Below are 23,739 nucleotides of genomic sequence, written 5' to 3' on the forward strand. Positions count from 1 at the left end.
TACCAGTCCTTCTCAAATTCTTCCAAAGAACGGAAGAGAAAGGGACACTCCCAAACTCATTTAAACTCGTTACCCTGATAACAAAACCAGACAAAGACACAATAAAGGACAACTACAGGCCAATATCCCTGATGGATATTTGACACAAAAATTCTAAAGAAAATACTAGCAAACCAAATTATATTGCACATTAAATAGATCATACATCTTGACCAGCTAAAATTTATGCCTGGAATGCAAGGATGGTTCAACATATAAGAATCAGTTAATATATTATACCACATTAACATCTCAATACAGAAAAAGCAAAATTCAGTACCCTATCAGGATTTTAAAAAATACTTAACAAATTAGGAGTAGAAGGAAACTACCTCAACATAATAAAAGCTAACATTATGCTCAACAGGGAAAGACAGAAGACTTTTCCTGTAAGATCCCGCAATAAAGCAAGGATGCCTACTCTTGCCATTACTATTCAACATAGTACTGAAAATTCTAGCCAGAGTAATAAGACAGGAAAAAGAAATAAAAGGCATTCAACTTAGAAAAGACTTAAAATGATCTCTCTTTGCAGATGACATCTTAAATGTAAAAAGAATTTGAACAACCTGGGTGAATCTCAAAAGCATCAGGCTAAGTAAAAGAAGCCAGACAACTACTGGAATCAAATTAATGTATTATTCCATTTATATTAAATTATATTAAAGGCAAAACTCTACTGATAGTAGGTCAGTAACTGCCCACAGTGGAGGACCGCAAAGAGGCCCAAGGAAACTTTGGGGGATAATGGTTTCCAAAGTTCACTTAATTGTACTGTTAGAATTAGTGCATTCTATTGTAGATAAATTACTTCTTTCATACCATCAATATTTAGAAAATAAAAGTTTATGAAAATATTACTTACAATGGCATATAAGTTTTTTTTTTAAATACCTAGAAATTAACCTCTAATGAAACGTAAGACCTCCATAGGGTGAAATTAAGGGATGCTAAAGAAGATCTAAATATGCTGACAGAGATTTCTTATTCATGAATTAAAGGCAGTATGGCAAAGATATTAGTTCTACTCAAATGGATTGGTAGATTCAATGTAAATTCCATAAAAATTTCAGCCTTTTTAGCCTGTTTATCTGATTCTAGAATGTATATGGACAGGCTATGAATACAAAAAGCAAGATAGGTGGACTTGCTATACTGTATATCTAGATTTATTAGGAAAATAGAATAATTATAACACTGATAATGATACAGGAATGGTCAGTAGGTAGAAAGCCTAGTAGTAGACACCCAAGCTTATATAGACATTGCTATGAAAGAAGTGCTGTGGCTGATCAGAAGGGAAATTAAGACTTTCAATAAATCATTTTGAGTAGACATTTGGAAAAAATGGAAATTGGACTGGTACTTCTCACCAGCTCGCCCATCCCTGCCACTGTGTTAAAGTCCTGGGTGTGAAAGGCAAACCTGTAGTGCTTTTTAAAAAGAATATAGAATATCTCCATAGCCTTAGGAAAGGAATTTTTTTTTTTTTTTTTTTTTTTTCTGGACAGTTTGCTTTATGCATTCAGACAATTGAGGCTCGCTTTCCAGGTGCAACCCAGTGCCCTGGATGCCATCAGCACAGGCTGGGAAAGGATTTTTTTCAACTAGACACAAAAACCATTAGCTGTAAAGGAAAAGATCGATACATTTGACTACATTAAAATTAAGAACTTCTGTCATCAAAATACAATTTTTTAAAAAGGTGAAAAAATCAGAATGTGACAAGATACTCTCTGTTCCTCTACATGTATTTCTGCAGTACAAATAGTTTACATGTGATTGGCACATATGTAGAAAATGACATAAGTTTAACTGAGGTTATACTAGTTTCTATGCCATTTTCCTCAGCAAGCTAATTTTTTTTTTATCATCAAATAGCCACAAGTAAATAGAATCAACGAACACAACTGAATATTGCAGCTGAGGAAGAATATGGCAGTGTATATGATGCCTGTATACTTCAATTTGGCATCTTTTCTGTTTGACTTTGTGTTCTGTTTTTAAAATCTTTATTGCACTATTTGCCCTATCTTCATTATTTAGTAGGCTAACCCTTTCTTATACCCCTTTCTGTCAAGCCACCTTTTCTTTTCATTTCTTTCATTTTCTTAGAAGACACAGTATTTTATTTATTATTTTTAATTGGGAATTTAACATGTCTTTTAAACTGTATTAATATTTTAAATTAGAACCGTTATTTATTTTGTTAGTATTCTGGTTACAAAGTTGCAAAGGTTTTGAGAAGTCAACCATGACTCTGTTTTCTCCATAATCTCTGTTATTTTGGGTGCATGATTTTTCAGAAAGTGCTGTTTCAAGAAAACATGTTTCACAGAAATCCCCCTTTTGCAATACATATGTCTGACAATGGACCACAGTACTTCATCAATACCAAGGCAGTTATTTCACATTTTAACATCTCTACAGTTGGGATGCATCTTAGAATAGATGAAATCTTTCCATTGTAATTGTCAGGTTATTTTCTTTCTTAGGGATAAAATAATGATGCAGTTTAGAAGGGGTTGGTTACTTAGATTTGATGATTTAATATAATATTCAGAATCTAAAGAATTACAAATCAATTTTATTTTTTATTATACTTTAAGTTCTGAAATACATGTGCAGAACATGCAGGTTTGTTACATAGGTATGCATGTGCCGTGGTGGTTTGCTGCACCCATCAACCCAACATCTAGGTTTTAAGCCTCATATGCATTAGGTATTTGTCCTAGTGCTCTTTCACCCCTTGCCCCCCACACCCTGACAGACCCCAGTGTGTGATATACCCCTCCATGTGTCCATGCGTTCTCATTGTTCAACTCCCACTTATTAGTGAGAACATGTGGCGTTTGGTTTTCCATTCCTGTGTTACTTTGCTGAGAATGATGGTTTCCAGCTTCAACCATGTCCCTGCAAAGGACATGAACTCATTCTTTTTTATGGCTGCATAGTATTCCATGATGTACATTTGCCACATTTTCTTTATCCATTCTATTATTTATGGGCATTTGGGTTGGTTCAAAGTCTTTGCTATTGTGAATAGTGCTGCAGTAAACATATGTGTACATGTGTCTTCATTGTAGAATGATTTATAATCTTTTGAATATATACCCAGTAACAGGATTGCTGGGTCAAATGGTATTTCTAGTTCTAGATCCTTGAGGAATTGCCACACTATCTTCCACAATGGTTGAACTAATTTACACTCCCACTAACTGTAAAAATGTTCCTATTTCTCCACATCCTCTCCAGCATCTGTTGTTTCCTGACTTTTTAATATTTGCCATTCTAACTGATGTGAGATGGTATCTCATTGTGGTTTTGATTTGCATTTCTCTAATGACCAGTGATGATAAGCTTTTTTTCATATGTTTGTTGGCCATATAAATGTCTTCTTTTGAGAAGTGTCTGTTCATATCTTTTGCCCACTTTTTGATGGGGTAATTTGTTTTTTTTCATGTAAATTTGTTTAAGTTCCTTGTAGATTCTGGATATCAGACCTTTGTCAGATGGATAGATTGCAAAAATTTTCTCCCATTCTATAGGTTGCCTATTTACTCTGATGATAGTTTCTTTTGCTGTACAGAAGCTCTTTAGTTTAATTAGATCCCATTTGTCAATTTTGGCTTTTGTTGCTATTGCTTTTGGTGTTTTAGTCATGAAGTCTTTGCCCATGCCTACGTCCTGAATGGTATTGCCTAGGTTTTCTTCTAGGGTTTTTATGGTTTTAGGTGTTACATTTAAGTCTTTAATCCATCTTGAATTAATTTTTGTATAAGGTGTAAGGAAGGGGTCCAGTTTCAGCTTTCTGCATATGGCTAGCCAGTTTTCACAACACCGTTTATTAAATAGGGAATCCTTTCCCCATTGCTTGTTTTTGTCAGGTTTGTTGAAGATGAGATGGTTATAGATGTGTGGTATCATGTCTGAGGCCTCTGTTCTATTCCATTGTTCTATGTATCAATTTTGGTACCAGTACCATATTGTTTTGGTTACTGTACCCTTGTAGTATAGTTTGAAGTCAGGTGATGTGACGCCTCCAGCTTTGTTCCTTTTGCTTAGGATTGTCTTGGCTATATGGGGTCTTTTTTGATTCCATGTGAAATTTATAGTAGTTTTTTCTAGTTATGTGAAGAAAGTTATTGGTAGTTTGATGGGGATAGCATTTAATCTGTAAATTACTTTGGGGAGTATGGCCATTTTGATGATATTGATTATTCCTATTCATGAGCATGGAATGTTTTTCCATTTGTTTGTGTCCTCTCGTATTTCCTTGAGCAGTGATTTGTAGTTCTCCTTGAAGAGGTCCTTCATGTCCCTTGTAAGTTGGATTCCTGGGTATTTTATTCTCTTTGTAGCAATTGTACATGGGAGTTCACTCATGATTTGGCTCTCTGTTTGCCTATCATTGGTGTATAGGAATGCTTGTGATTTTTGCACATTGATTTTATATCCTGAGACTTTGCTGAAGTTGCTTATCAGTTTAAGGAGTTTTTGGGCTGAGAAGATGGGGTTTTCTAAATATACAACCATGTCATCTGCAAACAGAGACAAATTGACTTCCTCTCTTCCTGTTTGAATACCCTTTATTTCTTTCTCTTGCCTGATTGCCCTGGCCAGAACTTCCAATACTATATTGAATAGAAGTGGTGAGAGAGGGCATCCTTGTCTTGTGCCAGTTTTCAAAGGGAATGCTTCCAGTTTTTGCCCATTCAGTATGATATTGGCTGTGGGTTTATCATAAATAACTCTTAATATTTTGAGATACGTTCCATCAGTGCCCAGTTTATTGAGAGTTTTTAGCATGAAGGTGTGTTGAATTTTATTGAAGGCCTTTTCTGCATCTATTGAGATAATCATGTGGTTTTTGTCATTGGTTCTGTTTATGTGATGGATTACATTTATTGATTTGCGTATGTTGAACCAGCGTTGCATCCCAGGGATGAAGCCAACTGGATCGTGGTGGATAAGCTTTTCGATGTGCTGCTGGATTCAGTTTGCCAGTATTTTATTGAGGATTTTCACATCGATGTTCATCAGGGATATTGGCCTGAAACTTTTTTGTTGTTGTTGTGTCTCTGCCAGGTTTTAGTATCAGGATGATGCTGGCCTCATAAAATGAGTTAGGGAGGAGTCCCTCTTTTTCTGTTGTTTGGAATAGTTTCAAAAGGAATGGTAGCAGCTCCTCTTTGTACCTCTGGTAGAATTCAGCTGTAAATCCCTCTGATACTGGGCTTTTTTTGGTTGGTAGGCTATTAATTACTCCCTCAATTTCAGAACTTATTATTGATCTATTCAGGAATTCGACTTCTTCCTGGTTTAGTCTTGGGAGGGTGTATGTGTCCAGGAATTTATCCATTTCTTCTAGATTTTTTAGTTTTTTTTTTTTTTGTATAGAGGCGTTTATAGTATTATCTAATGGTAGTTTGTATTTCTGTGGGATCAGTGGTGATATTCCCTTTATCATTTTTATTGTGTTTATTTGATTCTTCTCTCTTTTTTATTCTGGCTAGTGGTCTGTTTTGTTAGTCTTTTTCAAAAAAACAGCTCCTGGATTCATTGATTTTTTGGAGGGTATTTCATATCTCTATAATCTTCAGTTCTGCTTTGATCTTGGTTATTTCTTCTGTTCTGCTAGCTTTTTTTTATTTTTTTTTGATCCAGAGTCTTGCTCTGTTACCCAGGCTGGAGTGCAGTGGCATGATCTCGGCTCACTGCAAGCTCTGCCTCCTGGGTTCACGCCATTCTCCTGCCTCAGCCTCCCAAGTAGCTGGGACTACAGGCGCCCGCCACCACGCCCGGCTAATTTTTTGTATTTTTAGTAGAGATGGAGTTTCACCACGTAAGCCAGGATGGTCTCAATTTCCTGACCTCGTGACCCGCCCCCATTGACCTCCCAAAGTGCTGGGATTATAGGCGTGAACCACCACGCCCGGCCCTTTTCTGCTAACTTTTGAATTTGTTTGCTGTTGCTTCTCTAGTTCTTTTAATTGTGATATTAGGGTGTCTATTTTAGATCTTTCCCATTTTTTGATGTGGGCATTCAGTGCTATAAGCTTCCATCTAAACACTGCTTTAGCTGTGTCCCAGAGATTCTGGTGCATTGTATCTTTGTTCTCATTGGTTTCAAAGAACTTATTTATTTCTTCCTTAATTTTGTTATTTACCCAGTAGTCATTCGGGAGGAAGTTGTTGAGTTTCCAAGTAGTTGTGCGGTTTTGGGTGAGTTTCTTAATCCTGAGTTTTAATTTGATTGCACTGTGGTCCAAGAGAATGTTTGTTATGATTTCCATTCTTTTGCATTTGCTGAGGAGTGTTTTACTTCCAATTATGTGGTTGATTTTAGAATAAGTGCTATGTGGCACCAAGAAGAATGTATATTCTGTTGATTTGGGGGGAAGGGTTCAGTAGATGTCTATTAGGTCTACTTGGTCCAGAGCTGAGTTCAAGTCCTGAATATCCTTGTTAATTTTCTGTCTCATTGATCTGCCTAATATTGACAGTGGGGTGTTAAAGTCTCCCAGTATTATTGTGTGGGAATCTAAGTCTATTTGTAGGTCTCTAAGAACTTGCTTTATGAATCTGGGTGCTCCTGTGTTGGGGTGCATGTATATTTGGGATAGTTAGCTCTTGTTGCGTTGATCCCTTTACCATTATGTAATGCCCTTCTTTGTCTCTTTTGATCTTTGTTGGTTTTAAGTCTGTTTTATCAGAGAGTAGGATTGCAACCCCTGCTTTTTTTGGGGCGAGGCGGGGGGCTTTCCATTTGCTTGGTAAATATTCCTCCATCCCTTTATTTTGAGCCCATGTGTTTCTTTGCACATGAGATGGGTCTCCTGAATACAGCATACCAAAAAGTCTTGACTCTTTTATCCAATTTGCTAGTCTGTGTCTTTCACTTGGGGCATTCAGCCCATTTACATTTAAGGTTAATATTGTTATGTATTAATTGTATCCTGTCCTCCTGATGCTAGCTGGTTATTTTGCACATTAGTTGATGCAGTTTCTTCATAGGGTTGTTGGTCTTTATATTTTGGTATGTCTTTGCAGTGGCTGGTACCAGTTTTTCCTTTCCATATTTAGTGCTTCCTTCAGGAGTAAGGCAGGTCTGTTGGTGACAGAATCCCTCAGCATTTGCTTGTCTGTAAAGGATTTTATTTCTCCCTCGCTTATGAAGCTTAGTTTGGATAGATTTGAAATTCTGGGTTGAAAATCCATTTCTTTAAGAATGTTGAATATTGGCCCCCCACCCTCTTCTGGCTTGTAGGGTTTCTGCAGAGAGATCTGCTGTGAGTCTGATGGGCTTCCCTTTGTAAGTAATCTGACCTTTCTCTTTGGCTGCCCTTAACATTTTTTCCTTTGTTTCAGCCTTGGAGAATCTGATGATCTTGTGTCTTGTGATTGCTTTTCCCCAGGAATATCTTAGTGGTGGTCTCTGTTTTTCCTGAATCTGAATGTTGGCCTGTCTTGCCAGGTTGGGGAAGTTCTCCTGGATAATATCCTGAAGTGTGTATTCCAACTTGGTCCCATTCTCCCTGTCACTTTCAGGTACACCAATCAATCATAGGTTTGGCCTTTTCACATAGTCTTATATTTCTTGGAAGCTTTGTTCCTTTTCATTCTTTTTTCTCTGATTTTGTCTTTAAGCTTTATTTCATTCAGTTGATCTTCAATCTCTGATATCCTTTCTTCCACTTGATCAATTTGGCTATTGATACTTGGTGTATGCTTCACAAAGTTCTCATGCTGTGTTTTTTAACTCCATCAGGTCATTTATGTTTTTCTCTAAACTGGTTATTCTAGTTAGCAGTTCCTGTAACCTTTTATCAAGGTTCTTAGCTTCCTTGCATTGGGTTAGAACATGCCCCTTTGTCTCAGAGGAGTTTGTTATTACCCACCTCCTGAAGCTTACTTCTCTCAATTCATCAAACTCATTCTCTGTCCAGTTTTGTGCCCTTGTCAGAGAGGAGTTGTGATCATTTGGAGGAGAAGAAGCATTCTGGTTTTTGGAATTTTCAGCATTTTTGTGCTGGTTTTTCCTTATCTTTGTGGATTTATCTACCTTTGATCTTCAATGCTTATGGCCTTTGGATGGGGTTTTTGTGTGAGCATCCTTTTGGTTAATGTTGATGTTATTGCTTTCTGTTAGTTTTCCTTCTAATAGTCAGGCCCCTCTTCTGCAGGTCTGCTGGAGTTTGCTAGAGGTCCACTCCAGACCCTGTTTGCCTGGGTATCACCAGCAGAGGCTGCGGAACAGCAAAGATTGCTGCCTGCTCCTTCCTCGGGAAACTTTGTCCCAGAAGGGCACCTGTCTGATGCCAGCCAGAGCTCTCCTGTATGAGGTGTCTGTTGACCCCTGCTGGGAGGTGTCTCCCAGTCAGGAGGCACGGGGGTCAGGGACCCACTTGAGGAGGCAGTCTGTCCCATAGCAGAGCTCGAGCACTGTGCTAGAAGATCTGCTGCTGTCTTCAGAGCTGGCAGGCAGGAACATTTAAGTCTGCTGAAGCTGTGCCCATAGCTGCCCCTTTCCCCAGGTGCTCTGTCCCAGGGAGATGGGAGTTTTATCTATAAGCCCCTGACTGGGGCTGCTGCCTTTCTTTCAGAGATGCCCTGCCCAGTGAGGAGGAATCCAGAGAGGCAGTCTGGCCACAGCCGCTTTGCTGTGCTGCAGTGAGTTCTGCACAGTCCAAACTTCCTGGCGGCTTCCTTAACACTCTGAGGGGAAAAACCACCTACTCAAGTCTCTGCAATGGTGGATGCCCGTCCCCTCACCAAGCTCGATCATTCCAGGTCAACTTCAGACTGCTGTGCCGGCAGTGAGAATTTCAAGCCAGTGGTTCCTAGCTTGCTGGGCTCTGTGGGAGTGGGACCCACTGACCAAGACCACTTGGCTCCCTGGCTTCAGCCCCCTTTGTGGGGAATTGAACAGTTCTGTCTCACTGGGGTACAAAAAAAAACTCCTGCAGCTAGCTCAGTGTCTGCCCAAATAGCCACCTAGTTTTGTACTTGAAACCCAGGACCCTGTTGGTGTAGGCACACGAGGGAATCTCCTGGTCTGTGGGTTGCAAAAACATGGGAAAAGCGTAATATTTGGGCCAGATAGCACAGTCCCCCATGGCTTCCCTTGGCTAGGGGAGGGAGTTCCCAGGCTCCTTGTGCTTCCTGGGTGAGGCAATGCCCCACCCTGCTTCTGCTCACCCTCCATGGGCTGCACCCACTGTCTAACTAGTCCTAATGAGATGAACTGGGTACCTCAGTTGGAAATGCAGAAATCACCCACCTTCTGTGTTAGTCTCACTGGGAGCTGCAGACCAGAGCTGTTCCTATTTGGGCATCTTGCCAGCTCCCACAAATCAATTTTAAAGACATAAACCCAACAGAGAAATGGGGAAAGACTTGAATAACCACTTCACAACAGAGGAAATCTATATGGCTTCTAAATGTATTAAAAAGAATGTTTAATCTCATAAAGCAATTGCATATTAAATACACAGTGAGGTGACTTTACACACCCAGGATATTGGATAAAGTTTAAAAGCCTCATGATAAGTATTGGTGTGGACAGAAGAGGATGCATGTTATGTGATTCCATTCATATGAGGTTGCAAAAGTGGCAAAACTAAGCTATGTTCCTTTAAAATGCACTATTTAGTTGGTACAATCATCAAAAAGGAAAGGAAATCATCATCACAGATGTCAAGATGATAGTCACTTTTGAGGAGAGATTTATCATCAGAGACACCCAAGAAGGTTTTTGAGGTCCTGGTAATGTTCTGTTTCTTTGCTTGGGTTGATTTGCTTATAACTAAACAGAAAGGGTAAATGAGTTATGTCAAATGTTATTCATAGGTCAATTAAGATGAGGGTAAGACTTGGCCATTGAGTTCAGCAGAGTGGAGACTGTTGTTGAAAGAGCACTTTGTCTCAGTGAATGGTTGGGGAAAAGATGGTATTTGAATAGGCTCAAGAGACGGTGAGAGGAGAATTGGAGACTGTATGGCTCCAAAGAACTCTTCCTCTTCCTGGAAGAATTTTTGTGTATAAAGGAGAACTGTGGTGAGAACTGGGAGTGAGTGGGGATGTAGAAAGCTTTATATAAAATATATAGTATTAGGAGAATATAAAGATAAATTTTATGGAATGCCAAAAGCAGTGGGGTAAAGGAAGGAAGATAACTTTATGTGTATTGGGTTGTATGGTTTTGTGGGGGGAGTTAAAATTTACAATACTTTGTAAAGAGAATTAACATTAAAACTATTTTCTAGTCTTAGAAATATATGGTAGAATTACACATAACATTCATATCTGTCAGTGAAAAGAATCATGGACAACATCCTGCTCAACGCCACTTTGCAGAAAGAGAAAGCCAAAAGAGATTAACTACTTGATCTAAATTGTGCCATTAATAATAATCCCAGACCAAAACAGAGTTCCTCCTGCCCCTTGGATCAGTGCTGTTTTTATAGTATTATCTATAATATGGCTTGCTTTTTAAATTGTTTTTTAGTCATTATATTTTATAGTAGAGTTTATTTGGATATCTCAGTTAGCCTTTGCTGTATAACATACTACCCCAAAACTTAGTGACTTAAAATAGTGGTGTGTATTTCTCATGATTTCATGAGTTGGGCTCAGTTGGGACCATTCATGTGGCTGTAGTCATTGACAGCTCAACTGGAGCTGGAGGGGTTAAGATGGTCTAATTCATGTGTCTGGGGCCTTGCTGCTTTTTGTTGGCTTGGGCTCTCTTATCATTCGGTAGTCTAGCCTGGACTTCCTTGCATGGTAGCAGGAGCGTTCCAAGAGGGTGAAGATGGAAGTCTAGATCCCTAAACTTGGACAGCATCACAGCCTTCACATTAAATTAATCACAGCATATCATCAATCCAGTCCAAATTCAAGGGATGAGGCAACAGGCCCCACCTCTTAAGAGGTGCAAAATATTGTCATCATATTTTTTCCATCTGTCATAGATAATTACAAATTATAATTTTAATCATTGAATTTACTTTTTTTTTTTTTTTTAAGAGGAAGGCTTTGTAAAATGTGTTGTTATAGAATCTGGATTTTATACCAAGGATCATGGGAAGCCATTGATGGGTTTAGAGAGATTTTCTTTGTTTCCTCAGACTGTGTTTTAGAAAGTCACTGACTGCAGTTTGGTGGGGTACTAGGAGTGTAGCTGGGAAGAGGTAAAGGTTGACCTGGGAGTACCAACAATACAGGTCCTAGATAATGATATGAATTCAGTGATTATGGGAATGAAAAGAAGTATTTAGAGATACTTATGAGGTAGATTTGGTGACTGGATGTGGAGTAGAGGGAGGAGCCCAAGACGACTGACTCTCAGATTTCCTACCTGGAGTGCTATTACTGAATAGGGGCCTAAGTGGAGAAACAGGTTTAAGAAGGAAAGTGTCCTTGTCCTAGACTTGCAGCCAAATCCCAGACTCTATTCCCAGTGAGAATCCTGGATCTCTTTGTATTACGTAGTGTTTGAAATGACATTTCATAAAAGTGACTCTTGTTTAGTAAAATGTAGCAATGCTGCCATAACCTGAATTTGTACCTTGAAGCTGAAAGAAAGTTTGTACTTTAGCATTTAGTGATCTGTTACTGCAGTTAATTTTATGAAACAATTTACTTACTTAATTTTTTTAAATTACTTGAAGAAAATAAAAGCTAAGAAGCCATATGTGAATACCTATCTTAATTTTTATTAAGTGAATACCTATCTTATTTTATTCACTTATAAAGTAACTTTATAACCAGTGTTTGTCCAAGTTTTAAAAATAAAGTTCATTAAAATAACTTATAAAAATTATTATTTTTTTGTCTTTCATCACTCTAGTAAGTAGAATGTTTACATTTATGCTAGAGATGAAAAAAATACGTAGGATAACTACTTTAAAATAAGTCTATCTTTCGCCAGGGGTGCACATATATCAAAACATGTTGTATGCTATAAATGTATACAATTTTATCTGTGAATTTTACCTTAATAAAGTTGGGGCAGGGGAATGACGTATCTCTAAAGTGTTCTCTATAGATGAAATATTCTATTACTTTGAATATTTTGGAAGTTTGAAAGTAGTTTACAACCTACTTTTTTTTTTTCTTTTTTCTTAGGCACTACAAGGGCCCCCAGGGATGGGGAAGTACCAGGAGTGGATTATAATTTCATTTCCGTTGAACAGTTCAAAGCACTGGAAGAGAGTGGAGCATTGTTAGAAAGTGGAACGTATGATGGTATGTCCCCAAATAACACCACCACCCCCCACCCAAAAAAACTATCTGAACGACTGGAATTATTTCAGAGGGAATTTGACCAGCAAAGTACCACTTTTTGAAAAAGTTTTTCTGCTCTGTTTTTGGGAAAATGTTCTTTTAATGGAGAGATTTGTAATTTACTAATTACAAATGGGATTAAATAATAAACCAAAAAAGTCTGTCATATTTTAAAGTTGATTGTGAACAATGTACTAAAAATCAGTCAAACTGGCCAGTTTATATATTTCATAGTAATTCACATTCATCATGTGAACTCAATGAGTATTTGTTGATTGCTTTCTATTTGTGGTTGGGAATTCAAAATCTGTACTCTTAAAAAACTTATATGTACCTTGACTATCCTGGACAAAAGAGAGTATAAAATATGGGGAGAAAACAACAAAAACAGAATAATTGGTTTTCTTTTCATTTCTGTTTCCTCTACCCACTTGATTCCATTGATACTTGATATTTGAGATCAATTTCCATTTTTAAATGATTCTGTTAGATCTATTTTTCCCCTTATGTAGCATACTTTTCCCTGGCAAACTTATCCACTTCCATAGCACCTATGCTATGGTCCATCATTGCTTTTTCATACTATTATAATTGCCTCTTTACAAGCTCTGTGATAGTAATGGTCATGTCTTTCATACTTGATATTATCTTCAGTGCCTAAAGATAGTGTTCAATAAATATCTAACCTGGAATTCAGCATATTCAAATATGCATTTGTGTTCTATCCAAAAGAGTAATTCTTCATCATTTCTCTCTTTAGCAGCACCATGATCTCAGAACAGTCAAATCATTATTTACTTTCTCCTTTTTCTCACATTTCACATCCATTTGCCAAATCTCATCATTCTTCTTTTGTAGCTGCATTCACAATGCTCTTCCTTCACCTTCACCACCTCGTTGTAGGCCTACTAGAAGAGCTCATGTGTGGACTGTTGCTGTTGATCTCATTTATTCCAATTTCTTCCACCCTGCCCATTGCTACCATGCTAGTCTTCTTCAAGAGCAGCTCTATCATGTCTCTCCTATGCAGAACCTTCAATGATTTCCTTTCATCTGCTAAGTTTAACCTAACTACCTTTTCTGGGCTTAGCACTCATGACTCATTCGTTTGTTCATTCGTTTTATCCTGTTTTATTCATTAAACAACCATTTATTAAGTACCTACTATGTGCTAAGCTCTATAAGAGGATCTAGGAATACTGCGATGAACAAGGTTAAGGTGCTTTTGAAGTTTTGTTTTTTTTTTTAAAGAAGCCCTCTCCCCTTAAATGATGAAGATATTCTACATTTTATTCCATTAAATATAAGAGCTTAGTATGGACGAAGTGGCATATTATATATTATTTATTGCTGTGTGCTCAATTCAAAGAAAATGCATCATTTCATTTCACATTCAGAGATTGGCAACAATTTTACAGTCTGATAATTGAAAGAAATGGAAACTCCCATACATTGCTGGTGAGAATATAAAATAGTATAATCCTTTTGGAGAACATTGTGGCAGTGGCTAGTAAATTTGAAGATATACATAATTCTGACCCAGCAATGCTCCCCTCTAGACATCTACTCAGGAAAAACCGTTGTGCATATGCATATATAGACACGTATGGGAATATTTGTTATAGTGTGAAACAGTGACAGAATGGAAACAACTCTCCTTTAGTAGAATGAATAACATACATTTAATTTGTTCATAAAAATGGACTGCTATACAACAGTTCAATGCACTAGATTTATAGGTATGAACATTAATAAGTGTTAAGAGGCATAAAAAGTATAAAATTGTATAAAGGTATAAAATTGTATAAAAAGTTACAAAACGATATTTATATTATACTATTTATGAAAAAATATGTGAAATGTTAGGAAAGTATTCTCTGAAGCTTTTATGAAAACAATAGTGTTTACATGTTATAGATGCATATATACATATCTTAGATGTATATTCAGGAGGAAAGACACATACCAACTTCAGGACAGCTCAGGGAGGGAGTGGCTATACGGACAGGAAGTTAGAGCTTTAATTGTAGATGTGACTATGTATATATATCCTTAAAGAGAAAAAAAAAGGGAGATTTGAAGGCAATCTAGCAATAATATCTAGATGATGTGTATATAAATAAATTGATACATGTACACATATTTATGTAAGTAAATTTTATACATAGATATTTCTAATACTATTCTGATACTACAGTCTGTAATTTTATATATATTTGAAATATTGAATAGTTGGCAGTTCTGTAAAAATGAAAAAGCCTTCAGAAAATAAAAAAACTTCAAAACAGCTCTAAAACAGTGAAAAACTTTCTCTGTCAGTAACTATAGTTAGAGTTCACAACCCTTGGAATTGTATACTGTATCTGAAAACTTGATATTTACCAACAACTCAAGAAAAATAGATCTAATTTATTTATAAACAATGCTAGTTTTCTTTTTTAATCTAAGCCCTGTAATTATCTTTTTTAACAAGGAAACTGCCCCAAATTATTATGAAGTCCTAAAATCTTTTCAGTGATTATGGATGGCAGTCATCATATCCAGCATTTTTATATTTTCCCCTTAGAAAAAGGTTAAACTTTCTCAAGTTAGATAATAATTACCAAGAATTCTCAGTAAGATGTGTTTCTAGTAATACTACTACCTTATTTAGAAAAAGTGGACTTTTTATTTCTGTCATGGTATATCCAGTTTCCTTGATACTGTGATTAATAGGCATAATTCAGGAGAAAGAGAGACCCTCGAACCTCCTAATCCCCAGCCAAATCTCTGTTTGATGTATTTCTGTGCCGGCTACCCCAGAGAAGCGTGACTGGCTTTTTCATTGGTTCTTTGCTTTACTTCTGAGCTAGAAAGTTTGCAGAAAGTTTAGTCTGTTTTCATACAAATCTTTGCATCCATCTGTACGATTGGAGTAACTCTATTTCAAATATGGATTTGGAAACAAGGGAGTAGGTGAGTAGGGAGAGACAGGATGTCACTGAAAAGTTTTTTAGTTTGATTTTATTGTTTTGTCTTCATTATTTTAATGACAATTCCTGCTGAAAGTCAAACTTCCAAAGAATTCATGTTAAATGTTTTCCCCCTCAAAACATGCACAATTTAAGGTAAACTATGTAATATCTAGATTTGTTTCAGCATTATGGGGAAGAACCTATGCTACTTTCCGTCTAGGAAAAAACAGTCAATTATCTACCTCATTAATTTTCGTTAGGTGAATGAGCATCTTAATTACTTCCTTAGGAGCCAAAGAATTTGATTAGAAAATATGAAGTTAGAAGAATCATGAGTATTTTACTCTCTCATCATATATATATTTCTCTAACATTAGCATAATGATTAATAGAATGTCAAAAGTAGTAGGAACCACAAGCTGTTAATGTTGGCTTGACCTGTTGAGTGCTTTCCCATATTATTTGGCGGCCTAGTGGGAACTGCATGACAAATTGAGAAGATACTCAATTGTTTTCATTCTTTTCTGGAACATTTATTTTTACTGCAAAAATTACAGATTCTCAAGAGAAAATTAAAGTATTTCTTGCTTTCCTGAGAGTAAGCCAATACTGAATGATCCTGCTAATGTCTCTATTTGTTCAATAAATTGTCAGATAAAATAATAGAATGCTCAGAAAAACTTTAAAAAATTACCCTTATATAAACATCCTACATTTTTATCTGACCTGGTTAGTTCTTAGCTTAACCTTTACCCACTTACTTCCTCATTTTACCAAAATAGTTCATTATGTTACACATTAGAACAAAATTATTTCAGTTAGTTTTATCCTCATTTACCCCCACCTTTTATGCCAATTAGTCTTACATGACAGCACCAATGCATTTAAATTCACAAATTGTGTCCTAATTCAGAACCCATGTAAGGCAATCCCTGTAGGAATGAATAATCTACATACATACAGTCAATTTCCTGGCCTTAGACAAATAGCATGAAAATACTAGATAATATATGGTGAAGAGCACTTGAGAAATTAGTTCTTTCCCCTATTTCTGCTCTCTCTTCTCCTAAGATGAGTGCTTTGGCCTCCTTTTGGCCAATCGTAGATATTTTAATTTTTTTAAATTTACTTTTTATTTTTTTGAGGCAGAGTCTTACTCTGTCACCCAGGCTGGAGTGTAGTGGCACAATCTCAGCTCACTGGAACCTCTGCTTCCTAGATTCAAATGATTTTCCTGCCTCAGTCTCCTGTGTAACTGGGATTCACAGGCATGTGCCACCTTACCTGGCTAATTTTTGTATTTTTAGTAGAGTTGGATTTCGCCACGTTGGCCAAGCTGATCTCAAACTCTTGACCTCAAATGATTCGCCCGTCTCAGCCTCCCAAAGTGCTGGGATTACAAGTGTGAGCCACTGTGCCCAGCCCTTTGGTAGATATTTCAAAACTCCTTTGTGAAAAACAGTGCAGAGACATACACTAAGTCAAATTGCTCTGACTCTCACTTAAACATTAGTAATTTCAGCTGCTATTTTACTCACTTCAGGAAACTTCTATGGAACTCCCAAGCCTCCAGCAGAACCCAGCCCTTTTCAGCCAGATCCAGTTGATCAAGTCCTCTTTGATAATGAGTTTGATGCAGAATCTCAAAGAAAACGAACTACATCTGTCAGCAAGATGGAAAGAATGGATAGCTCTCTTCCTGAAGAGGAAGAAGATGAGGACAAGGAAGCTATTAATGGCAGTGGAAACGCAGGTTTGTAATAGATGAACAACTTTTAACTGATCTTCTAGATTGATTTTACTATTACATTGAATTAAAACCACTAAAATTTTCTACAAAGCATATGAAGAGCAAGTGATGGGATTTTAATTTTTTTGTAAAGGTTGTATGTGGAACAGTGTATTTCTATAGACCATCCTATAAGCTAAAGTGAATTTTTCCAATTTGGATAAATTAATGATAAGCTATCATTAGTAATAAAATATATGCAATTACCCTGCTGTTTAAAATACTTGAGATTTGCCTCTGATGTTGCAATATGGGAATCTTGTTGGTCTATGTCTTCCTTTATAGGATGTAAACAATATATGGATGTTTTAGAATGTAGACTTCAGCCTAAACAAAGTAAATAGGGTTTGAAAGTATGCTGGTAAAAATTATCTAAAAGGTTGGTTTATAATATTTTGAATTTAAATTTTAGATTCACTCAAATTTTCAAATATGAGTCCCTTCATTAAATGTAAAACCAGCAGAAATTCAGTGGGGAAGAATCTGCTCATTTTGAGTAGCCCTAATTAATGTGGTGATTGCTTAGAGGGTTATTAGACTTGTAACTGAGAGTATAACTAGGAAACCATAAAATCACAGCTGAGCTTATTCAGTGGTACCCATTGCAAAAATTCCATTCAGAACACTAGAATGTAAACTTCATAGGGCTGAAGTTTTGCTTTTTTTTGTTTACTGTTCTGTCCCTTCCATCAAAAACAATGCCTGGCATGTAATAGGAACTAAAATCCTCAAATTTGCAGAACACGTGTCCTTATCATTTTCCCAAAGCACCCTTATCTTTTTCTTCATCAATTATTAAAATTTGATATAGGCCGGGCGCGGTGGCTCAAGCCTGTAATCCCAGCACTTTGGGAGGCCGAGACGGGCGGATCACGAGGTCAGGAGATCGAGACCATCCTGGCTAACACAATGAAACCCCGTCTCTACTAAAAAATATAAAAAACTAGCCGGGCGCGGTGGCGGGCGCCTGTAGTCCCAGCTACTTGGGAGGCTGAGGCAGGAGAATGGCGTAAACCCAGGAGGCGGAGCTTGCAGCGAGCTGAGATCTGGCCACTGCACTCCAGCCTGGGCGACAGAGCAAGACTCCGTCTCAAAAAAAAAAAAATTTGATATGTATATGAATATATTAAACAATGAGTTAATACATTCATTGTTTATGTCCCACTCCAGAGTGTGAGTTCGGTTTTATAGTCCTAACTTTTTACTTAGTTATGCCACATAGTGTGTTTAATGTTAAATGGATTACCCCAATGTATTTAAATGTAAATACTAAAAACAGGTTTTAAAAGGTTTAGGTGAATTCACATCTAATTTTTAGGAGCTACGAAGGGAAGTCATCACACCGTTGAGCCTTTTAATGTTGATACCAGCTCTGCTATCCCACAAAATTAAGTCTGTTAACATTTAAAAATGCTAAACAGCAGGATTGGAGACCATGAATCTTTCCCAATATAGGAATTTATATGTTCTTGATTTAAGGGAAAAGAAAATGTTGTTTTTTTACTTCCTAATACAGAGCCTTTAAGTGCTCACTGCAGTTCTTTTAGAGGTAAACTTGTTTGTAATCTCTATAGTTTATGCTTCATGTAAGTCACTTGTTAAACTGACGTTATATACTCTTTGATATTAATATTTAAAGGGAATATATCCAAGGGTGTGTGGGAGGCAGTTCGTATACTACCTCTTATGTATAGATACCATAAGACACTTACATTGAATTACATTATTTCTTTGTAATAGAAAATATATAGGACATTTAAGTGAAAAAATACAAAGCACCTGCCTACAAACAGAATTCACCTTCTGAATAAGTATGAACTTAGTTGTTAGTTAACTAATCAAAGTTGGGGAAATGTGCTTTCTGTATTGCTTTTGTTGTTCTTTGTTTCTTTGGTTGGTTGGTTGGTTGTTTTGAGACAGAGTCTCCCTCAGTTGCTCAAGCAGGAGTGCAGTGGTGCGACCTTGGCTCACTGCAGTCTGTCTCCCGGGCTCAAGCAATTCTCATGTCTCAGCCTCCTAAGTAGCTGGGATTACAGGCATGTGCCACCCTGCCCAGATAATTTTTGTATTTTCAGTAGAGACGGGGTTTCACCAAGTAGGCCAAGCTGATCTCGAACTCCTGGCCTCTGGTGATCCGCCTGCCTTGGCCTCCCAGAGTGCTGGGATTACAGGCGTGAGCCACCGTGCCTGGCCTGTGTATCGTTTTTGAATCCCTGCCTTGAAAAATCAGAAAATTGTTTGGGAGCAGAAATTAGGAGAAGTTAGGTAGAGGTTTATTTGTGCACACCAGTATGTTTATTATTTTATATCTTACTGAAGAAATAACCCAAAAGAATGCTAAAATGGCCTTGTACAATAATATATGTTATGTAATAATTATAATTTTTTTCTAAGAAATGGTTTTATATAAAGAACATCTTCACAAGTCATTGGCTATTAAGCAAACTCCTTTATTCAATCACTTGGAACTTTATTAAGAAAAATATTATAGATTATATACTTGCTTTTGCTTTTCTCCAACATGGTTAGTTGCCAAGAATGTAACTCCTTTCCTGATTGATTTATACATTAGGTACCTTTTGATTTCTGTCATTTTTTCTGCATACAAAATAAATCATGTGCTTGATTCATTTATTTATTCAACAAGTATGTAGTGAGCACTTACTAGAATACTAAATGCCATTGTGCTAAATGCTAGAAATAAAGCAGTGAGCAAAACGGACAAAAACCTGTAATGAACTATACTTTCTGGTGGGAGAGACAGAACTTGCCAACTTAAATGAATAACATACATAGTGTGTTAGATGGTGCTACAGAGAAAAACAAAGCAGAGCAGGAGGTGGTAAGATATGGTGGTCAAGGTTTGCAATTTTAGATAGTGTGGAAGAAAAGACTTGAAAGAATCGAGTGAGTAAACTCAGGATATCTGGGAGAAGAGCATTCTAGACAGACAGAACTGGAGGTACAAATGCCCGGAGATGGAAACATACCTAGAATATTCAGTCAATAGCAAGGAAACCAGAGTGGTTGGATACAATGTGGACAATGCAGTCTATTGGAGTGATTGGATCTGGGTGATAGAAGGAAATAGAATAGAATAGTAACCAATAAGATCATTTAGATAATGATGGGTATGAAGAGGGAGGAATGCATATCATACAGGATCTTGTAGGTCATTGGAAGAATTTTAGTTTTTATTCTGAAATGAGAAACCATTATGGGATTTTGATTCAAAGAGTAACATGGTACAACAGTTTTTAACAGGCTTATTCTGACTACTGTATTGCGAATAGGCAAAAGGAGGACATGGGCAAAATAGGGATACCAGTTAGGAGGTTACTGAATGTGCAAGGAAGAAAGTGATCAGATGCTGCTGATAACTCAAGTAGGATGGAACTGAGGAATGATCATTGGATATAGCAATGTAGAGGTTATTGATGACCTCGATAAGAATAGTTTAATGATAGGAATTTAAAAGCCTTGTTGGAGTGAGGTCCAGAGGAACTGGAAGAGCGGAAGAGGAAGTAGCAAATATAAACTATTTCAAGGTGGTTTGGTGTAAAGAGGAGAGAAATAGGTTGGCTGCCAAGGAGTAAAGACAATTCTTTTCTTTTCTTTTTTTTGGGGGGGGGAGACAGAGTCTCGCTCTGTCGCCCAGGCTAGAGTGCAGTGGTGCGATCTCGGCTCACTACAAGCTCCGCCTCCCACGTTCACGCCATTCTCCTGCCTCAGTCTCCCGAGTAGCTGGGACTACAGGCGCCCGCCACCATGCCCAGCTAATTTTTTTTGTATTTTTAGTAGAGACGGGGGTTTCACCGTGTTAGCCTGGATGGTCTCAATCTGCTGACCTCGTGATCTGCCCGCGTCAGCCTTCCAAAGTGCTGGTATTACAGGCGTGAGCCAGTGCACCCGGCCAGAGAATTATTTTCTTTTTACTGAACTGGGAACATGTTTTTATGTGGATGGATGTGATCTAATAGATAAAGAAGATTGGTGATGCAGGAAGGAGAGTGAAAGAATTGCTGTAAGCAGAGAGGATGGGATATAATTTATAATTGGAGGGTTAGCCATAGCTAGGAGTACACGCAGTTCTTCCATAGTAACAGATGGTGGAGTCAATGGGCACAGTTGCTGTGTAGATGTGATGGTGGGAGTTTGTGGAAGTTTTCTTATGCTTGCTTCTATTTTCTTAGTGAAATAAGACACAAGGTCATCAAATGAGATGAGGGATAAGGGAAAAGTAGTGGATGGTTTAAGGAGAAAGAAGATATGAAATAATTATCTTGGAGAGTGTCAGAGTGAATCAACTAAAGAAATATGCTATGATCACCATGATCATTAAATGCCCACTTAAAGTTAGTGATCATGAATTTAAAGTAAACTTGTCAACATTGCCTGTATTCAGCTGCGTATGCTGACATGGAGTAGGTGGAAAGTAGGATTTAAGCAGAGTTCTGATTTAGCCAGGCAGTATTACGAAGTAAGGTTAGGGCAAAGGAATCAGGAATATTTACAAGGGAATAATTATAATGGTTCATCATGGAATTTAAGTTGGGTTAGCAGGGCAATGGGGAAATGGGTAGAGGATAAAGAATAGTGAAAGGTAGTAAGTAGTAGCGCATGGTTAGATAAAGGATGGTTGGAGTTGAAATACTATAGAGAAGGATATCTCAGGATATATAAGATCTCTCTTAGATTCTCTGAATCTGGCCATTGCCTGCAATTTGAAGTTGTTGTAGTGATATCACATAGCATCGTTTAAGTTTTAGAAACAAGTTTTAAGTATATGAATTGTGAACCCCCTAGACGGTACCCAAATTTTAGTATTCTTACCTACATTATGGGCCTTGGGACTCTAAAAGGATTTTAATATTACTAAATGGAATTATATTTAACAACAGGAACTCTATTGAGTGTAATTTTAAAAAATTACTATTATTTAAAGGCCAGTGTTAAATGTGTACAAAGCAGCTTAGTATAGCAGGTAAGAGCATGGACCACTTAGATTCAACTCATGGCTTTGCTGTTTATTGGCAGTGTAATTATGACTAAGTTAACCTCTCTGTGCCTTAGTTTTCTGAGTCTGTAAAACAGGGAGTTTAATAATGGATACTCACAGGGTTGCTGTGATGATTATGAGTTAATTTATAGAAAGCACTTAAAATAGAGCCTGACACATAAAAGGACTACATTAGTGCTGCTGTAGCTGCTGTGGCTTATTAGGATTTATACTGAATTAATTCTAGTGTTGTTTTTTGCTTCTTTCCCAGACTAGCATCAGAGGTGCTATACAGAGTTAGTTGTCAATGAGTAGGGGAAAAGAGTTGAATATGTTGGTTATTTTAAAATTTTTAGCAGAATGTGGACATAATAGACAAGAAATTTGCAATATTTACGTATTTGGAATTTTTTTAGAAATGAAAGGTGCTGTTTGAAGAAAAATGTAACTTTACCTACTTTTCACACTGTTCTGTTTTGAACAATGGCAGAAAACAGAGAGAGGCATTCTGAGTCATCTGACTGGATGAAGACTGTTCCAAGTTACAACCAAACAAATAGCTCCATGGACTTTAGAAATTATATGATGAGAGATGAGACTCTGGAACCACTGCCCAAAAACTGGGAAATGGCCTACACTGACACAGGGATGATCTACTTCATTGAGTAAGCAAATGTCTCTATCTCTTCTAACGTGCCCTAACACCTTGAGGATTGCCTAAGATTTTTTTAAACCCCATTTTGGACACAAACCTTTTTCAGAAGACTCATTTCTTTTTCTTTCTTTAAAAATAGTTTTCATAAAACTGACAGTTGATTTTTAATCTGATTTAATCTGACACTTCATTTTTATTTGACTTGGATAAAGGAATAGTGTATTTGACTTCTGGTTTTATAAGAGCAGGAGGATTAAAAACAGTTCATCACGAATGGTGAAAAATGTAAAGAATAAAGGGTATTTTGCTTTGCTTATTAAAAAACTTTTAGGTAGATTGTCCAGCTTAATGAGGATTTCAAGAATTGTCATCATGAGTAGGAACATATTATTATCTGAATTAAATATTTTCAGTCCTAGAGTTTGAGTCTGATGTGTTCAGGCAATATAGTTGAATGATGTAGGAAGAAAATATCACTTGATGTCAGAGTAATTGGTACAAACTTAAGTTCACAAAAAACACTACTTTTATGAGAAAGCACTATTAATATAGTATTTATAGAGATACTGATTACCACATGTATTAGATCAACCTAAAATTGTATGTTGTTTGTACTAGAGAATAATATTATGCAAATAATTATTGGAAGTTTTATCATGAAGAATTTTTATGTTCTCATGTAGCTGTAATTCTCATCTTTAAGTAATTTGCCCAAAGGTAGAATATTAATGTAGTAAAGTTACAGAATATAACAATTAAATAATGGTTAAAATATTTGGGTCTGGGTACTACACTCAAAGAACATATACTCAGAAATGAATTTGTAGTGGGGATCTTGAATCTGTTTCCTCAGATATTCGCAATTCCATCCCCTTCCAAAAGAGTGAGCGTCTTGCTATACCAAATAGGATTCTAGTTTTTAAAAGACATAGATCTTTGGATGTGTAGCGTTCTTTTTACTATAGATTGCACATTATTGATGAGGTTATACATTTATATAAACATTCATGAC

At 36.9% G+C, this 23,739-nt stretch overlaps 1 protein-coding gene across 3 annotated transcripts in view; it reads left to right on the top strand.

The window, feature by feature from the left end:
- MAGI3 (membrane associated guanylate kinase, WW and PDZ domain containing 3) overlaps positions 1-23,739 on the top strand; it is a 296,332-nt gene that overhangs the window by 187,947 nt on the left and 84,646 nt on the right. For all 3 annotated transcript variants that reach the window (XM_050747218.1, XM_050747221.1, XM_050747222.1), the window contains exons 3-5: positions 12,172-12,291; positions 16,828-17,037; positions 22,563-22,737. In XM_050747218.1, the coding sequence (XP_050603175.1) occupies positions 12,172-12,291; positions 16,828-17,037; positions 22,563-22,737 (505 nt within the window). The remainder of the gene's footprint in view (positions 1-12,171; positions 12,292-16,827; positions 17,038-22,562; positions 22,738-23,739) is intronic.

Source organism: Macaca thibetana, chromosome 1, assembly GCF_024542745.1.
Source record: "Macaca thibetana thibetana isolate TM-01 chromosome 1, ASM2454274v1, whole genome shotgun sequence".
Lineage (NCBI taxonomy): Eukaryota > Metazoa > Chordata > Mammalia > Primates > Cercopithecidae > Macaca > Macaca thibetana.